At 41.8% G+C, this 12,655-nt stretch overlaps 1 protein-coding gene across 4 annotated transcripts in view; it reads right to left on the bottom strand.

Moving 5' to 3' along the window:
- Window positions 1-2,564: 2,564 nt before the first annotated feature.
- LOC122553622 (F-box only protein 34-like) overlaps window positions 2,565-12,655 on the bottom strand; it is a 46,094-nt gene continuing 36,003 nt past the window's right edge. For all 4 annotated transcript variants that reach the window (XM_043697711.1, XM_043697714.1, XM_043697713.1 and 1 more), the window contains one exon: window positions 2,565-7,434. In XM_043697711.1, coding sequence (XP_043553646.1) covers window positions 5,223-7,424 — 2,202 coding nt within the window. In that variant the 5' untranslated portion in view covers window positions 7,425-7,434 and the 3' untranslated portion in view covers window positions 2,565-5,222. The remainder of the gene's footprint in view (window positions 7,435-12,655) is intronic.

Genomic DNA, 12,655 nt, shown 5'->3' with positions numbered 1-12,655 from the left:
TTGTCACTTTAATCAAATTGGACTTTAATTTTTCCATCTAGTCTATTGAAATTTCATAATATGCATCAGCTATTTTATACAGATTTATTTCATTAACCAATTAATCAAACAGTATTTGCTCAAAAAAAATTTGCTACCTTTCATTTGTTCACCCAAGTCTTGAATCTTTTGGTTCACAGTTTCTCCACCCTGAAGGTTAAGCTGACTGATCAGCTCACGAGACTGGTGCTGGAAAAGCACAGCAGTTCAGGCAGCATCCGAGGAGTAGTAAAATCGACGTTTTGGGCAAAAGCCTTTCATCAGGAATACAGGCAGAGAGCCTGAAGGGTGGAGAGATAAGTGAGAGAAGGGTGGGGGTGGGGAGAAAGATTAGATTACTTAGTGTGGAAACAGGCCCTTCGGCCCAACAAGTCCACACCGATCCTCAGAAGAGCAACCCACCCAGACACCTGACACTACGGGCAATTTAGCACAGCCATTTCATCTAACCTGCACATTTTTGGACTGTGGGAGGAAACCGGAACAAACCCACGCAAACACGGGGAGAATATGCAAACTCCATAGAGAGAGTTGCCCGAGGTGGGAATTGAACCCAGGTCTCTAGCGCTGTGAGGCAGCAGTGCTAACTACTGTGCCACCCACATAGTAGCATAGTGTACAGTGGGGGAGGGGATGAAGGTGATAGGTCAGGTGGGGGGGTGGAGTGGATAGGTGAACCCTACTCCCTCTGCTCCAATCCCAACCTCACCACCAAGCCAGCAGATAAAGGGGCACAGTGGTAGTCTGGCATACTGACCTTTTATTAGTCCTCCAATTTAAGTAGTACACTTTATACAGTAGCAACTGGTACTTTGAATTTCATGTGGGGTTTGGTGACTGAAAACAATGCATTTTTCTTAATGTAGTTATGGCATGTGCAGATTTACATTTTAGAGACTAGTCCTAGTCTGATGAGACAAAGTATTTTACCACTATTTGCTTCATTGGGCCAATTAATTTAGACTGCTGTTGGCTAGGGAATTCATTGAGTAAATCAAGGCAAATATTTGTTCCTTAAATATTTGATGGTTAAATTTGAGCAATCGAATGGGTTGAGGAATATGAACTTCTTAATCATGCAGTTATCTTCACTGTAAAATAATAGAAGAAAAAAATACAACGCAAGGGGAGAAGGAAGGGAAAAGAAAAAAAGAGCCCCACATATTAAAAGAGCAAAACCAGGTAAACCATAGAGAAAACAAAGAAAGCACTATTGTCCGTATTACTTGAACCAGCCAGTCTATCTTAAATGTGTCCAGGAAGCTCTTTGCCTTTTCTGAGGAGTCAAAATTAAACACAGACCCTCAGATACACTGCCGGATCTCTAACAGAGTACTGAATATTCAAGTCCCTTAGCTTCTTCTTTACCTCCAAAGGCCTTCCTCTTGCAGATCACAGCCGCAGAAAAGTCCTGGAAAAACAATTTTTGATCCCTTGTATATCAAGGCCTGTGGATTCTTCCTTAGTGCTCCAGAAGCTTCTAACACCATTTGCTTGTCTTGCGTGCTGGAGTCACACTAGGAACAGACCTAAGTGATTCGCACCCAGCCCGCTTCAACTTACAGCCTAAAAGAACTGTGGGAGCAGTTACTCCAGAAAGCTGATTAGTTGGCCTTCATCCTCCTGTTCTGACAGCACAATCAGACGGATGTTCATATGCCTTAATTTGAGGTCATCGACCTGCTACACGAAGGCCCGTACCTGCCTTTCCCGGGCCTGAACCTGACCCGCCGAGGATTCTGCCACGCTTTCTGAAGCTGCGGTCTGTTGCTCCACCTCCACCACACACTGCCTGAGACACTGGATCTCCTGCTCATGGTTCTGCAGCATGAGCGAGAATGGTTCCAGCCTGGTCCAGATCTTCTTTGCTGAATCAAAGTTTCATAAACTCGGAGACCAGGCTCTGCTGCGCAGGTAAACCCATAGGAACGTTCACTGAGGCAGACACTGCAGCTGTGGGCATGTCCGTAGCTGCAGGGGTGCGCCCTGCTTGTTACAATCCTCACGGCCCTTTTCCTTTGGTCATCTTCCCTGATCAGCAAAACTAATACACAGCAATTCTGGGGATCTAAGACTGCCAATTTTTGCTACAATAGCTTTAAAAAAAAATAAATACACCACATTGCCTGGGTTATGCTGCAGAGCTCAACAAGGGTAGACCTACTGGATTGCCGTCATCTTGGATCTCCCATCCCATAACTTTCTAAACTCTAGAGAATTAAATGGTGCAGTTGTGCATCAAATCAACACAAGAGTTACTCAGTTATTGTTGAAAAACTCAGTTGGAATTCAGTGGACACTTTTATCTTAAAAAAATGAAAAGGCGACAATATGGGCATGATGGATAGAAATACTCAGTGATGTAAAGTATATGAACATTACAGAAAAGGGGACAACAAAATATGTGACCAAAGGCTCATAATTCTGAACTAAGAGCTAATTCCAGAACAAAATTCTTAACAATGAGTCTTCTGTATTGGTGTAATTGTAAAAACTACAGCCAAAAATCAAGATCAAGTCATTTCTATGATGAAAAGTTGATTAAATTATAATCAACCCAAAACTTGGCTTTATTAACAAATAGAATATTTGGAGTCTGATACAGCTTCCATTATAATATTGATTAGTGCTTACAATAAAGAAAGGCTACTTTAAAAGTTCTAATCCATAAATGGGGATATAATGTATTTCTATATTAGGTACCAAACATTTACAACCAGTATTTTTTTTTAATTAATGTCCCATTTTATTCATGTTACAACTTCTTTTAAGCTTATAGAAAATTGCAAGTTAATGTACATGACACACAAACAGCAGCTGCACAATTGCGTATCTTAACTGCTGAAGTAACGTAAATAGAGATGCTTGCAACATCGAACACTCAATGTCCATGTGTTTGGAGTAAGCTGCAAAGAAGTTTGATTGAGGCAAAATACACTCCAAAACAAAGAGTTACAGGTTATGCAGAGACCATAGCAAGCAAACTGGTGAATGATTTTAGGCACCATCTGAAAATGAAGTGCACTGGTAATCAAAAATTAAATAAAAACACATGCTCATGTATCAGATTTATTGCATTTGATGGGATACTTTCTATAAGTAATAAAATTCAAAGTAATGTACATGTTAACATGACTACTAATGCAAAAATGAAATCCTAGTTTTGACTACAATTGAGAACAGATGTATAGATACATAATCAAATCATGTACCCCAAACTTGCAAAGGCAGTAAAAGTGCTTTAAGATTTACTTAGAAAAATGAATGCATCAGATCTTTACAAACTAGATTTGGGAGTGTTACAGACATTGAACGTTTTGAAAAATAGGCAGCATTCTTATTATGGGGCAACTAGGCACAATTCTTTTCAGCTTTAAACAGAGTAAAATACTCCACATGCTGGAAATCTGGAAAAAAAAATTCAACAAGCCAAGTAGCATCCATAGAGAAAGAAATATACAATTCATTTATCAGGCTGACAATCTTTCATCAGATCCCTACCTCTCTCTCTCCATAAATGCTTTCTAACCTGTTCAATGTTCCCACTGCTTCCTGTGTAAACTTCAAAATTCACCACTGTTTCACAATGCTGAACATTTTCATTAATGCAATTAAAGAGGAAAATATTGTAAAAATTAAAAATATTTATCCCCAGGTTGAGAAAAATCAACAACTCACACCAGGGTATGAACTGAGATGGCATTTGAAGGAAAACATCACGTTAGATGAGTAAAAATATGCGTGCACATATACACACACATGTAAAATTGTCCACAACTGATTCAGACTGTGCCAAAGAGATGAGATAATTATTTCACAATTTTTTTTTTATTTGAGATGTGCAAAGGAGGAGGAGGACTTAAAATGAATCATTTTAAAGTCAAACAGGAATTAGAACTTTTGACTGGAATTCAAAATATAAAACTACCAAGGATCCTGAAATGATACTTCAGCATTGCAGTTCATGTAATTATGAAACCATAATAATTTTATATGTTGCTTGGATTTGAACATGGGCTGTTCTGAATAGTCTTTGGAGATGAGATCACATTTTTCCACTCTAAGTCACAATTTTGAGTGTTGTGGGTTTTTTTGCAGAAAGTTTAAAATAGATTGTTAGTCCTCATCAATTAATAAAACTTTAAATGTGGCAAATTTATATCAGTTGGATCAAAACACTATTTACCATGGCATATGACTTTTGTTTTTGATTGAAACTTGAATTGCATTTTATTTTAACACAGAAACTGGTTTATTTTAATTACAAAACTTGAGTCACTGAACTGATAATGGTATATGCAATCCTCCACTTAAGGTATCAACTGTTTCTGGTTTTAGATGACTATTAAAGGGAGTGTATCTATTTATTGACTAAATAGCAAAAGTATGAATACAGGTGCTTTCAAGAACCAAAAGATGTACAAAAAGGGGGGGAAAAAATCATATTTCGCATAGTGCAAAGTATCTTGTTGAAAGCACTTAGTGAATATCCTTACACTTCACAACTACATGAATGAGATTTTCAAAACACAGAAGCATGTAAACTTTCACATAATTTCTTTAAAGACTAGAAAAGGGTTCACCAAAATCATTGCAACTCAATCCAAAGCACCAACAGCAAAAATAAAAACTGAGAATCCAAGCAACATTACAGAAAAAGATTTCAAGCCATTTTGCATAACCTGTAATTTTGTAATGCCAACATTTTTTCATGTATTTGCCCCAACATTGTATTGCAACATTTGACTAGAATTCTAACCATATCTTAAATGACCAATTTTGTTAAGATGCATTTGAGCTCATTCCCACACCAATACTTTGTATTTTCATTAAATGTAATTTTAGATAGAATATACAAACTATTCAAAATAAAGACCGATATTTAAAACAGACTAATTGCAACATTGATCTAGCTGCATTGTAGTGATTTGTTGCTGTGCCAGCTACATTAACAGTACAATACTATCATTGATCAAACACATGATAGAGCAAATACTGTACACCTTGCACAGCTAACAGGTGCTGCAGTTCTGTACATGCAGATTCATATAAGCCAATATGATCGTACTGTACAATGTAAACAGTGCAGGACTGACAATATTCCAATCTCTACAGACCGTCCAACAGGAATTTTCCTAGGTCTCTAGCCAGAAAAAAACAAATCCACCAAGTTTAAAAAAAAATCACATCCCATCTCCATTCTTTTTCGCTTTTTCACATATTTGTTGAATATGATTACAGGACTGCACCCAATTATTATCATGAAGCCCAATTTTACAGCCCGGTGAATCTTTTTCTGTTTGCCAACAACACATCCAGTATGAACGCCCATAGGGTAAAACTTTGTAATAGGGTTTTGAATGCCACCGACATGGTGATACATCTCCTTTTGAGTAATGCTTTTTACACTGCTTGCATGGATCATCCTTGTATCGCGGGTCACAAACCCAGCGTGAATCTGTTGCTCTAATATCATAGTTTTCTATTATGAACTTAAAATAATGGCATGTGCATTTCAGAGATGCCAGGGTTTTGGTAGGGAGGAACATAAATATCTTCACCATAATGTGGTGTGGTAAAAAGGCCATGTACTGCCGAGGTTCAAGAAGCTGTTGGATTTTGAAACGCATTTCTAGAAATTCATGAGATACTTGTCTTCTTAACGGAAAGAGTTCAGTTAATGAAGGGCAAGTGGTTTTCAAAGAGATACAAGAATCACCCTGACCTGCTTCTAAGCAACTTTTGTCAAATTTTTTCCTTTCAGCAGTCAGAAAGTCAACCTTGCATTGTGCAACATCCTGGAGTTCCTCAGTAGTATTTTCATTTGAATCTAAGTTTTCCACATGGGACTGTTCAAGTGTGAAAAATAATTCTCCAGGAAGTGGTTCCTCACAAGGATTAGACTCTTCCCAATTAGATCTAATTACTGATTTGCAATCAGTTTCCTCATTCACCCTACAGGCCACCAGCTCCTCATCAACAGTAAAGTCATTTGCATACTCACCCCTAACATTCTTGGGTAAAGTAAAGTTTGATACAAACTTGTTAGTTTCCCAACATAGGGATGGGGGCTTACACAACTCCTCTTGTATCCCAACATCACCGTCGAGAATTTCTCCAGTATTGTTTGGCAACGATGCTGTTTCTTTGCAGATTAATGAAAGCTCTTTGCTAGATAAATCCAACACAACACCTGAAATGTTACTAACTGGAGATGGAACATGCATGGCATCCTCCTGAGGTTCAGTGCATTGATTAGTACAGCTTCTGCTTATGTGGCTGTAATGTTTTTTGTTCTCTCCAATACTATTGCCTGCTTTGGATACCCCTGTGGATGCCGTAAAAGCTTCGGCACTCTTGATGCTTTGTTCTGATTGGTGTTGACCAGTCAGCAAAACCCTCCCCACCCCTCTCCGAAAACTATTATTCCTGGACAGGTTCTCCCCACTTCTGTCAGGTTGGTTTTTCAAGCATTCTGATTCCAACTTAGCTATAACTTCTATAACCCGGACATACTCACCTTGTAGTTTATTATTTTCAGTTGACATTTTATGGTTTATATCAAATTCGGGACCTGTAGCAGAAATTGATTCTGATGAGGAGGACCCTCCCTTTGAATGTGCAATACCTGATATGTTAGCACTGGCATTTGTAAATGTTTTGCTACAGTCTGGGAGCAGTGAATTTGCCCTTTGTTCTAGAAAAGCCACCATTTCTGCTACAGAAAGAGTGCTACTATGACACAATCCATCTCCATTTTGTTTCTCATTATTGACAGATGAATTCTCCTCACTGTTACTGGTTGTTGGGGGGGCAGCATGTAAACACCTTCTGTCAACATCCTTCACATTATCTTTTATTCTCATTGGTTGATTTTTTACTTTCTCGAGATCCGCAGATTTCCTTCTGCGTTTCGCAGTTGTGACCTCAGTATCCCAGCTGCTTTTTATTTTCATGGATCCAGTCCTGTTATTGCATTGATGTGCTGCAAAGAAAGCAATTTTCTCCTTTGTGTTCCCAGGCTTTATGACTGCCCAGATATCCAGTGGTGCCTCCCCTTCTTCTTGATGAATTGAAGGAGGCAGAAGATTTTCAGCCACATGTTTCTTTCTTCCCTTAAACTCAAGATTTTCAGCTGGATTCCTCATATTGCACATTTTATTTTGAGAAATGAAACCAAAAGGTCTTGGACACCATAAGCTGATGTGAGATGCCACTGTACTAACTGCAATGGATTTACAACATGACTGTTTGTTATAGGTGGACTGGCATCTTTCAACTCTTACAGCTGCATGTTGGCTTGAGCAAAGCCCTCCAAGTGTCTCTTGGCTTGATTCAAGAGATGCATCTTTCTTTTGAAGCTTTGGATATGGCTTAAGGTGCATAGTGACCAACCTGGACAAAACAAAAGAATGGGTACAGTGTAGATGAAAACTTTCTGCTTTTTATTTATAAAAATACCTATAAAGAGATTTACTATCTTGCATATAATAATCACAAATGATGCCACAAGGTTACAGAATACAGTTTACTACACTGTATAATGCTAAGTCTCTGGGAGACCATCTACGGACAAAATTTCCCTGAAACCATTTTGCATTTCAAAACAGAATCCATGTACGTAGCTCCACAAATAATTTTTTTTTGAGCAGACGCACAGAGTATCTTAAAAAGGTGGTAGTTTGTTAACTGCACAAGAACTTTGCAATTGCTGTTCAGCTTGCAGGAAGCGTTTTTCATGGAGCCTCTTGCTATGCTGTGCGCTTCTATGCTTCTTTACAAACTGTACATACCTTAATTGGTGGTCAACATTGTGGGCGGCATGGTGGCACAGTGGTTAGCACTGCTGCCTCACAGCGCCAGAGACCTGGGTTCAATTCCCCCCTCAGACGACTGACTGTGTGGAGTTTGCACCTTCTCCCAGTGTCTGCGTGGGTTTCCTCCGGGTGCTCCGGTCTCCTCCCACAAGTCACAAAGATGTGAATTGGCCATGCTAAATTGCCCGTAGTGTTAGGTAAAGGGTAAATGTAGGGGTATGGGTGGGGTACGCTTCGGCGGGTCGGTGTGGACTTGTTGGGCCGAAGGGCCTGTTTCCACACTGTAATGTAATCTAATCTAATCTTTAACAGACAATACCAAAGCAGAGCTGCAACCCTACTTATACAATGTAGTAGGCCAACCTTTTGATTGACTGAAATTAAATTTAACTCTAGAATGTTAAAAGCTTGAATTGGCAGAAAGAAAATCCGGTCTTATCGCAATATTTTTGTAAAAGACCCAACTCAACTATTGACAGTACAATTAAACCAATAGTGTGGTAAATGAAACTGAAGCCACATGCCGCCTTCCCTAACTCTGGGCACAAGTGTCTCCCAAGATGTACAGTGATAATGGCTTAAATAACAAGAGAACACATTACCTTGAATATGGACTCCCAACTTTCTCCCCTTAATCACTGCATTCTTGTAATGCGAACAGCACGACCCCACCCCCCCAACCCACAATACCACCCACAGTCCCAAATTCCCATGCGATCCTAGGTGGTGACTGAAAATACCTTCATCCCTAGGTGGACCAGCTCTCAGTAGACATGGCTCATTCAGGAAACAGGGCCTTTGGTCCAACCATGCCAACCAGGTATCCTAAACTGAACCAGTCCCATTGACAGAGGAACCTTGATTATCCGAACAAGATGGCAGGCACCATTTCATTCAGATAATTGATTATTCAGTTAATCGACTCAATGCCTCTCCTCTGGGGCTTGGAGTTTTCTGCAAGGTCTGGTCCCTGTTTAAGAGATGAGGCAGCAGCACACTGCACCCTACCTCCCCAACACCGCCTCCTGCCCCCCCCAAACCCCATCCAACTTTGCCTCCACCCCGCCATGCCCATCCAACACTGCCCCCCCCACTCACCGTCTGACCCTCACCCCCACCCAGCGTTCCCCCTCCCGGACAGCCGGACTGTACACCAGCAGTAAGACTGCTGCCTTTGTGGGGTAAGTCTCCAAACAGTGTGCGCATGCACAGACACAAACACACACTTCACACTTTTTAACAAGTTCGACCTTTGTCCTACACAGGACAATGTGAGAGAGATTATCTGGAGAAGGGGGGTTTAGGGTTCAATCCTGTATAGAACTCCAGGGAAAGGTGTAGGGGGAGAGATAGAGAAAGAGGGAAGGAGGGCAGGAGGTCAGTCATTTGGAGACAGTGCCTGGGCTCCCGTTGATTTCAAGGTCTGTTCTTGGCAGCACTTCAGTAAGCTGAGTTAATCAGTGTAAACAAAAGGTGCAATCAGTGTTGAAACACCTCTTTGATGTAATGTTTCTATCGGGACCTCGAGATCGCCTTTGGATAATCTGATATTCGGATAATCGAGGTCCCTCTGTAACTGCATTTGGCCCATTTCCCTCTAAACCTTTCCTGCTCATGTACCTGTCCAAATGTGTTTTAAATGTTATAGTTGTACTTACCTGTACCATTCTTTCTGGCAGCTCATTCCATACATGTGTTATGGACCAGGCCAGAAGGTAGCCCAGACCTGAACATTTTTAGTTGTTCCAGGCAGATGTAAAGTGGATATTCCAGGAGTGATTCCACTGGTCAAACCACTCAATGTTAAACAAAACAGAATTTATTTACAGACTACTGGTCGGCATGGACGAGTTGGACCGAAGGGTCTGTTTCTATGCTGTACATCTCCATGACTATGACTACCAAATGAAACACCAACAAAAGACAACAGCATACAGAATAACTTAGGAGAAAGTGAGGACTGCAGATGCTGGAGATCAGAGTTGAGAGTGGGGTGCTAGAAAAGCATAGCAGTTCAGGCAGCATCTGAGGAGCAGGAGATTTGTCAGTTTGGGCATGAGCCCTTCGTCAGGAATGAGGGGCGAGAGTCGAGGGTTGGGGACATAAATGGGGAGGGAGGGAAGATAGCTGAGAGTGCAATAGATGGAGGTGGGGGCAATGGTGAAAGGTCACAGGGAAGGGTGGAGCAGATAGATGGGAAGGAAGACGGACAGTAGGATGGTTCATGAGGGCAGTGCCGAGTTGGAAGAATGGAACTGGGATAAGATGTAAGGAGGGGAATTGAAGAAACTGGTGAAATCCACATTGATGTCGTGTGGTTGGAGGCTCCCAAGGTGGAAGATGAGGCGGTCGCTGTGTGGTTGCAGGGTCCTTCATCTTCTGCCTTGGGACCCTCCAACCACACGGCAATGCGGATTTGACCGGTTTCCTCATTTTCCCTCCACCCAGCTTATCCCAATTAGATTACATTACATTACAGTGTGGAAACAGGCCCTTCGGCCCAACAAGTCCACACCGACCCGCCGAAGCGAAATCCACCCATACCTCTACATTTACCCCTTACCTAACACTACGGGCAATTTAGCATGGCCAATTCACCTGACCCTGCACATCTTTGTGACTGTGGGAGGAAACCGGAGCACCCGGAGGAAACCCATGCAGACACGGGGAGAACGTGCAAACTCCACACAGTCAGTCGCCTGAGGCGGGAATTGAAACCGGGTCTCTGGTGCTGTGAGGCAGCAGTGCTAACCACTGTGCCACCGTGCCGCCCACCAAATTCTAACCTTCCACCTCAGCACCACCCTCATGACCTGTCAATCTTCCTTCCCACCTATCTGCTCCACAAACCCTCTCCATCTATCACCATTATCCCCACCTATCGCACTCTCAGTTCCCTTCCCCCCAGCTCCACACCCCTCCCCCATTTATCTCTCCACACCCTCGGCTCACAAGCCTCATTACTGATGAAGTGCTCTTGCCAGAAACGTTGATTCTCCTGCTCCTATAGAATAACAACCTATCTGAAAACCCAACGGACTATATCGCAACTCAATGATGCTGTTCCAATTTCCTGCAACATTCCCATAAACACGCCCTTGGCAATAAAGGTAAATTCAAACCCAGGTTCTTATTGGAGAGATCCGAGAGCACCAGGAACATTTGTTGAATTAGGGAACGTTTTTCTCCCCAGAAGCTTCGAACAGACACCTTGCTAAAAGCAAAACAAACCAGAAAAAACTCTGAACTGGGAGAAGTGGCCACTTCCCTTTCATTGTACAAGTGTTTTAAACTCTAAATGCCTTTTCTCTTAAGCAATATCTGTTAACCATTAGCGAAGTCCCTAATCCCAGACAAATGAGAACCTCTGCCTTTTACAACCCCTATTGAAAAAAAACCAAAGAACAACATAATCTGTTAAAGGAACAGCACCATCACACACACACCACCCTGTGTTTGAAAAAGTTGCCCCTCAGATCCTGTTAAATCTTTACCATCTCACCTTAAAATTAGGACCTCTAGTTCTGGACTTCCCTTACCCTGGGGAAAAGACCTGGGCTATTCACCTTATCTCATTTTATAAACCTCTAAAAAGGTTCCCCCTTTAAACTCCCATGATCTAAGGAACAAAATCCTAGCTTATCCAACTTCTCCTTATAACTCAAACCCTCCACACTTGGTATAACCCTTATAGATCTTTTCACACTTTTTCCAGTTTAATAACATCTTTCTTAGAGTTGTACACAGTATTCCAAAGATGGCCTCACCAATGTCTTGTACAGCCATAATATGGATGTCCCAAACCCAATACTCAATGCTCTGCCCAATGAAGGCAAGCATGCCAAGTGCCACCTTCACCAAGTGTCTACCTGCAATGCCACTTTCAAGGATATATGAACCTGCACCCTAGATGTGTCTCCGTTCAACACCACTCCCCAGGGCCCTACCATTAACTGAATAAGTCCTGCCCTGGTTCGCCTTACCCAAAATGCTACCCCTCGTGTTTATCTAAATTAAACTGCAAGGATTCTCAAGTTTAAAAATTGAAAATCAATTGAGAATTCAAGTTCCCAATTCTAAAGTTCAGAAATAAAGTTATCACCTTAGTTCTAAATGACTGCCCCTTCATCTTGAAACTGTGTTCTCTTGTTTTGGATTTCACAGCCAGAGAAAACAATGTCTTCAAGCATCTTTATTATCATAAATATTTTAATGCCACCCATCCCTCATTCTTCTGAAGTCCAAAAGAATAGAGATACAATTTATTCTACCTCTCAACATAACAAACCTTCTCATCCTTGAGACTAATTGTGTAAGCCTACACAGTATTGCCTCCAATGCAAGCATACTTGTATTTAAATGCTGGAAATGTGTTGCTGGAAAAGCGCAGCAGGTCAGGCAGCATCCAGGGAACAGGAGAATCGACGTTTCGGGCATAAGCCCTTCTTCAGGAATGGGGAAAGTTTGTCCAGCAGGCTAAGATAAAAGGTAGGGAGGAGGGACTTGGGGGAGGGGCGTCGGAAATGTGATAGGTGGAAAGAGGTCAAGGTGAGGGTGATAGGTCAGACGGGGGTGGGGGCGGAGAGGTCAGGAAGAAGAGGTCAGGTTCTTCCTGACCTCTCCGCCCCCACCCCAGTCTGACCTATCACCCTCACCTTGACCTCTTTCCACCTATCACATTTCCGACGCCCCTCCCCCAAGCCCCTCCTCCCTACCTTTTATCTTAGCCTGCTGGACAAACCTTCCTCATTCCTGAAGAAGGGCTTATGCCCGAAACGTCGATTCTCCTGTTCCCTGGA

The sequence above is a fragment of the Chiloscyllium plagiosum genome, chromosome 10 (assembly GCF_004010195.1).
Source record: "Chiloscyllium plagiosum isolate BGI_BamShark_2017 chromosome 10, ASM401019v2, whole genome shotgun sequence".
In the NCBI taxonomy this organism is placed as follows: Eukaryota; Metazoa; Chordata; class Chondrichthyes; order Orectolobiformes; family Hemiscylliidae; genus Chiloscyllium; species Chiloscyllium plagiosum.
Note: the sequence above shows the minus strand (reverse complement) of the source record. Positions and strands in the feature narration are given on the sequence as shown.